We start from the raw sequence: 7,500 nt of genomic DNA, 5'->3' as shown, positions 1-7,500 counted from the left end.
AATGTGTATATATACACATAATATATTTATATTACAAAGCAACTATGTCTGGATATCCTCCACATGTTTATTGAACATTTACACAGACAAATCTAATTTGCCCACACTGATATTTTTAGATATTTTTATAAATGTAAGCACATTTTATACAAATGTAGGTATGTCATATATAAAAATACAATCCTTGTAACTTAATTTAAATTTTCTAACTTAACATACATATAGCAAACTGCATTTTAAATTAAGTTTTATACTAATGAAAGGAGTAAAAACAGCTTCCTATGTATGTACAAACCCATATATTTTTGCTTACAACATAATTATAAATTGATTGCACAGATGAGAATAAATTCATGCTAATCTTCTATGGTTTGAAATCCCAATTCTGCTTTGTCTCCTCTTACAAAAGAATGTGTCTTTTAATCCACTTTCAAGCTATAAATCTCGTAAACATTCTCCACCTTGATTCCGGGTTAGTTTTCACAGAAACATGCACCTTTATGAAAGTACTAGCTTATTGTTAGTATAAAAATATCAATCATAAAAATGAAGACCCCAAAACAGCCTTTTAAAGTTAAATCACTGCAACAAACAAGTTTTTTCCTGTCAGCTATGGCATTTGAAGGTCTGGAGAGGCTGAAAGTTCATCCAGTATGTTGGTACAAACCAGGAATCAAGCCTGTTGATAATTGCTACTAAAGGCAAATGTGAAGGAAACTGACACGCTTGGATCGAAGAGAGCTTTTGTTGGCTGTCTATGCTAGGAGGAGAGACAACATAGAGTGCTCGCAGATGATTTAAGTAAGGTTGGCATGATAAGGTTATCTTAAACTGCAAGAGTTGATAGGGCAGTAACAGACAACTTAGAGCAAAGCTGTGCAATCAATTAAAACTCTGTAATATATGATGCATGAGGAACCCCCCCCAGCCCTCTAAGTTTATATTATAAATAATAACATTATTTTTTTCGGGGTGGGGGGTTTTCTAACACAGTAGGTTACAGTCGCAACACAAGCAGTGTTTCCCCGCGAGGATATGTTCCAAGCAGTACTCCTCAGCAGTCCAATTACAACACAGTCAGCAATAGCATGAATGGATATGGCAATGCCGGCATGCCCAATCTAGGTGTACCCGGTTCCCCTGGATTTCTTAATGGCTCCTCAGCTAACTCTCCTTATGGCAGTAAGTGTCTATTTTTGGTAACACATCATCATATAGATTCATGTTTATTACAAAATCAGATACTTGCATTGTTTTGATTTTTATAATGTGAGCTACTGGATAAAAGGAGGGGTGACTCTGGAGGCTGGACGTAAAAATGAATATAGTAAATTGATCTTTATTTGCCATAATACGATCTCAGAGACAAAAAATCGGACTGCACAATTTGTAACAAAAGTCCAACACAAAAGAGTTTGCCTGTTATCCAGAGAGTGGCCAAGCCAAGGCATTTCATTATTTTTATTTTTATATATTATATATATATATATTTTTTTTCCAATATTTTAAGAGGCAAGGCCCTATCACTCTCTTTTTCCATGTTTGCCATGAAAAACCTCAATCTGAGTCCTGATTATTTTTGCTTTATTGCAGTAGTGCCGTCAAGCCCTACAATGGCAGCCTCTTCGGTCACCCTCCCTTCAAACTGTAGCAGTACACACGGCATTTTCTCATTCTCACCTGCCAATGTCATCTCTGCAGTGAAACAAAAGAGCGCCTTTGCTCCAGTTGTCAGGCCCCAAGCCTCTCCTCCACCATCTTGCACCAGTGCAAATGGAAATGGACTTCAAGGTGAGCTGGATCTCTCATTTTTTTGTGTATTGCAGGCTTTTTAGTGCATACACTAAAACTCTATAATCATGTCTTTTTGGAGAGCAGTGCCTTTTGATCTAAACTGAAATTAGAAAGGACAACAGTCTTAGTTTTCTGGTTCTGCAATATAAATGCAAGAATGTCATACTAAAAACAGTAGCACAAAAATATGCTAAAATTTGAAGCAAATCCTAGTTTGATTTTAATTCTTGCGTTAAAGGATATAGTAGCTGCTTTCCTGGCATTTTCCCTTTAGGTTAAATAAATTAAACTTTAAACTAAACACACGTCTCTGAATGCTCCTTACAGATCATGTACACTCCTTGCATTTCTTTATACATTCTCTGCATACATTTTTGATGAACATTTTTAACTGTAGTATTACAAAATAATATATTTTCCCCTATTTGTACGCATGATGTAATTGTTATTTTAACATATGTCAAAAAATGGAAACTGGTTGAAACTGTTGCTCAATGGGCTGACCTTCCCTGGTATTGACTAACCAGGTTTAACCAATTTGCATGTCTTGTTGGGCTTTATGGGTCCATTATTGCCATGTTAAACTAGATACAGGATTTGGGCCTATGTGAAAAATGAAAGGTTTTAATTAAAACAGGTAACTCTAAGCTTCTGCTTTTTTGTTTGTGTGATTTTGTATGGGCATTATCATGGGTATTTTTATAAATCAGTTGCAGAATTCACTTGGTCACCTAATGGCATTGGGGCAGAATTATGGTGCAATGCAAATTTATAAGAGGAATAAGAACATCCACAAAGGGCTTTCCCTTTTTATGACATTTCTCAAAGTATGGATGATAAGTAATGCCTGATTAATTTGAACAGTTCAAAAGGGTTAGTTGTGTAACTGTTTCAAATATAAGGCCCAATCATAGAATATCAGGGTTGGAAGGGACCTCAGGAGGTCATCTAGTCCAACCCCCTGCTCAAAGCAGGGCCAATCCCCAGACAGATTTTTGCCCCAAATGGCCTCCTCAAGGATTAAACTCACAACCCTGGGTTTAGCAGGCCAATGCTCAAACCACTGAGCTATCCCTCCCACAAGTCTCTGTGCTGAATTGAAACACTTCACCTCCCACTGAAGTCAGATGGGATTGCAGGCACTGAAACCTCCTAGGTTTAGACCCACATTTCCCCATAAAAATTTACAACATTATTGTTTACATTGCAATAGTGCCCACAGTATACCAGACACTTTCCAAACACAGATGAAGACACAGGCCATGGTTTTCAAAAGTGATTAGTGATTCTGCATTCCTTAATTTTTGGGTGTCCAACTTGACACATTTCAATGGGGCCAATTTGCAGATGTGCTCACTGAAAATCAAGACTCTTCGGGTTTCAAGTTGGGCACTCCCAAAATCGAGGCACCTAAATCACTAGTGATTTCTGAAAATCTTGGCCACCATCCCTGCGCCAAAGAGCAGACAATCTAAGTGCTGACCTGCAGTTGGATCCAGGCAGGCCTAAGGGTTCAGCTATAAAGATCTGATTGTAGGACTGCCTAAAAGAACAACAGTTAGACTATCAATTAATGGCATAGTAAATCTTTACTGTGTCAAAAGTAAATCAAAAAACTATGCCAGGTAGAACCCATATTCTTGTAAAAGTGCCATCCACTTATAAGATCATCCAAAAAAAAAACAACCCCAAACAAACCCCACCACCATTCCATATGCCTAAGTAAAATTTAAGAACCAAATGAAAATAAATTAAGATACACAGAAAACACAGTATATTATATTTGGGCAGCTATCTTGTATGCAGTATTTATTTATATATTTTTCCACATGAGTCTGTCAACATCCATTTAGCCGGATAATAAAATAAACTGAAAATGCCTACTAAAATGATCGAAATGTACATAATGACAATAAGAGAGCCTCCCCACTGAACACTCCCCATCCAAAAAAACCCAACAAAAAACAACCGAACCCTCAGAGACTGGATTTTCAAAGGTATTTAAGCAACTAAAAATATAGATAAGCATCTAGTGGAATTTCCAAAAGCTCTAAACAAGTTAGGCGCCTAACTTCCACTAGACATCTATCTTTATTTTTAGGCACCTAAGTAATTTCAAAAATCTGGCCCCAAGTAACTACATATGTCTGGCAGCAACATATTCTGGTTTTGTCAAACCAAAGAGAGAAGCAAACTCCTGAGGTGAAGGCTAAAAACGCATGGGTGTGAAATTCACCCCACTCCAGGGAGCCAGTCAAGGTCCACGAACCATTTACATCCCACATAAGCCCTATTTTGAGGGCTTAAGCAGGATTTAAGAAGTGCATAGGCATTGTGAGATCACTCTGCATCCAATGTGAATGTCCTACTCCTACCCCAAGACTTTAAGGACTTTCGGTTTATGGGTCCTAGCTTGACATAAACACACAAATAAAGAGGGGGTCCGTACAATATCCAGCATACAAACTATAGAGACACTTACAGTTCAAAATCAACACCTTGAATTGAAATGTACCAAAAATGAATGGGAAGCGAGTGCACTTTCTGAACTGTCATATGTGCTTCCCTAATCAAACACCACAAGGGCTTTTGCATGAAGGGTTATTTGGAGGATTTCTCCTTTTTTCAAATAGTCATTTATTGACACTGAGTCAATTTCTGAAGTGTGTTAATAAGTGTCTTACACACAACTAGAGAGTTTCCTGATCAGCAGATTTTATAAACTGAAATAAAATAAGAAATTGGGCAACTGCCATTTGCAGCAGTTGAAGTTCTGGAGTGATCTTCAAGCCCTATATGGAGGGTGCTTATATCATCGAATCTGGAGGTGAAAGAAGCATAAATAATGGTTGACATCTCTGCATCATTAGGAATGGTCACACCTATTTAGTCAAGGAAAGACAGAAATAAGAACTCTTGTTCACTGCTGTTTATCTGAAGATCCAGAAGCAGCCAGGGGTCTAAAAGATTTTGGACCTGAATTATAAAAGGCGATATGCCCCTTTAGTTAAAGGGGCAGATATCACTGTTTGTCATGTTTGTTTCTCCCTGCATAGCCTCTTGTCTGGCTTAAGACTCAACCCGCTTGCTCTCATCCAATGCTAGCAAACCTGATTGATTGTACTGTCCAGGTCCAAAGAAGTCTGAGAGGTAGTGTAAAAGGTCACCAGCATACCAACGTCATTGTAACACAAATTGTCTCATGGCCTCCCCTTGAGGCCTTGTACACACATTGAACAGAAGAGGTCACAGAATTAAGCCCTGCAATATCCCACACAATACAGCCCTTAGTACAAATGAGTAATGGCATTGTAAGGTTCACTGGGGTTTATTGTGGCCCTTGCTGTTAGGCAAACCAATTACTGGATTTGGCTGAATGTGAGAAAATAATACTTTGCTCGGCACATCTGTAATGACTTGGAGGGAGAGACAAAATGGTTTAAAACCATCTTTCTTCTCCCCATATCCAGGTGAAGTTTCAGCCCCCAACATAAGCATCGTTAGGGCTGCTCCAAGCTCCTTTGCCTTTTAATGGTCACTCTTATTTCCATTCCACTTTCCCCAGTGCTTACATACATCATCTGCCAAGTTACATCTTATTTAGGACCAGATTCTATAAACTGTTACTCTTAGAGTAAGTTATTTGTTTAACCTCAATTGGACTACTAGTATGAGTAAGAACTACTCATGTGAGTAAGGGTCTATAAGATTGGGGCCCTGGGCCCTGATCCTACACACATTTCTGTACATGCTTCATTTTAGTCATGTGAGTAATCCTGTCAACTTTGTATGACTTCAGTGGGACAACTTACGTTCATAACATTTAAGCAAGTACATAAGTCTTTGCAAGATCAGAGCTTTAGATTGTAAGTTCTTTGGGGCAGAAGCCTCCCCTCCCCCTCCCCTTCCTCCCCGTCCAATAAGCACAATACCTATTTATGGTGCTGCATATTATTTTTTAGCAAGAAAGCTCTGGCCAGCTGTGGACTCAGAAATGCAAAATGTATTTAAGACTTGATTTTCTAATATAATTTATAGTTTGTAGATGGTGAAAGATATTTCACATTGGTTTAATATATGGTTGCAATGCAGAGCAAAACATACTCAATATTCTTTTTAAAATTAGAATTATTATTCGCCTGGTGAAGAAAATTACTATTATTTATTACTTACATTACCATAGCACCTAGGAGCCATAGTCATGAACCAGGACTGCTAGGTGCTGTACAAATACACAACAAAAAGACAAATCATAAGCTCCTTGCTGAAAGGACTAAGTAAATTCTTCTTTGGAAAGAGATTTGATCTCAGTTTGTCTGACCAGCAGCTTGATAGTACAACACTGAGAGAATTCACTCTTTGGGGAGTATATTGAGGGAAATGTAAAGGTAACCAATTTTATTCTGTGCACAAATAGTATTAGTTTAATTATGCACCAGAAGGCCACAGCTGACTAAAACCTCTAAGTGTGACAAAAAAAGTCATCACATTTAACAATATTTTTTGTTAAAAAAGAAACAATGTAGAATTTTTCCAGAAAATGCAGTTATGCAATAGATAACCCAAATTCCTGCACTGTATGACCTATACTTGCACATAGTTAGGAGTTACAAAAATTAGTATCAGTTTGTTGTGTTCATTACTAATATATTTATGCACACAACTTCTGAAAAAAAATTGGATTTCCCCTGTTAAATTATACTTTTCAGAATTCTATTTTGGACGAGAGAAACAGGTAGAGTCAAGGACCAATGGAGGACATATGACTTGGCAGTACTTTCTTGTTGCTTCTTCAGTATCACCTTGAGACAGAACAAGATGGCATCTCCTTAATGATTCTGAATATATATAGGCCCAGATTCTCTCCTACGTTGAAACCTATTCGGCACAGAAGAGAAGGATGGCTCTCAACTACCAGATTCTCTGGGCCAGTCTGTGATGGTTCTGGCCCTAGGCTGTTCTAACCTATGTGAGCTGACAGTGATTCCCAAGGAGACCGTATGTCAACTGGAGAATATGAAGCATGCTACACTCTGACCAAGTCCCCTACCTGCCTCCTGCCCTGGGGCGGCATAGAGATGTGACATGGGTTAGCTGTGCCAGCTCTACACCAACTGAAAGCTCTGCCTTACCAGGGGCATTCACACCTGGCAAGATCTGGCTACCATCCAAGACCTTTTTGTTGTCAGAATGGCATAAGGGCCCAGAACGCAAGAGAATCTGGCGTGTAAATTCAGCTGTAAACCTGTGACTAGCTTTTCCACGTACAAGACAGACACATACTTTGCTTCTACCTGCATGTTTGCCTAACCCAGCCTAATACAACTATGGAGTGCAGCATATTTAATGGAAACTTTATATATAGAATATAGATGATTTCCATGGAAATGTTCCCTGCCAGCATACATATTTTTATATTACTCAAATCTTTACATTGTTATATTAAGCTAATATGATATGGCATCTTTTGGAGTCCAGTTTTTACATACTAGATGAACAAGTTTTAAAAAAAAAAAACTTTTTCATGTTGAGACTTGTTTCATAAATCTAATTGGGAAAAACAAAGAATCTAAATTTAAAATCTATTTATAAAATGTAGCTCTTAAGATGTAGTCCAGAGTTTTAAAGGCGCTTGAGTTTATAAGATAAACTAGTACAGCTGCCTTCAGAGTACATCAAACCAAAATTGCTTGGAGCTCAAATCAT

The 7,500-nt window shown here is 37.9% G+C and overlaps 1 protein-coding gene across 12 annotated transcripts in view; it reads left to right on the top strand.

Annotated features, from left to right (window-relative positions):
- The window catches only part of EBF3 (EBF transcription factor 3), a 132,334-nt gene that overhangs the window by 123,088 nt on the left and 1,746 nt on the right, over positions 1-7,500 (top strand). For 4 of the 12 annotated variants that reach the window (XM_029911336.1, XM_029911335.1, XM_029911334.1 and 1 more), the window contains exons 14-15: positions 997-1,182; positions 1,594-1,791. In XM_029911336.1, the coding sequence (XP_029767196.1) occupies positions 997-1,182; positions 1,594-1,791 (384 nt within the window). Of the gene's footprint in view, positions 1-993; positions 1,183-1,593; positions 1,792-6,503 lie in introns of all 12 variants that reach the window. The other 8 variants (XM_024213282.1, XM_024213281.1, XM_024213280.1 and 5 more) reach the window with 3 other exon arrangements.

The sequence above is a fragment of the Terrapene carolina genome, unplaced genomic scaffold (assembly GCF_002925995.2).
Source record: "Terrapene carolina triunguis isolate 2854851 unplaced genomic scaffold, T_m_triunguis-2.0 Scaffold95, whole genome shotgun sequence".
NCBI classification, from domain to species: domain Eukaryota; kingdom Metazoa; phylum Chordata; order Testudines; family Emydidae; genus Terrapene; species Terrapene triunguis.
Note: the sequence above shows the minus strand (reverse complement) of the source record. Positions and strands in the feature narration are given on the sequence as shown.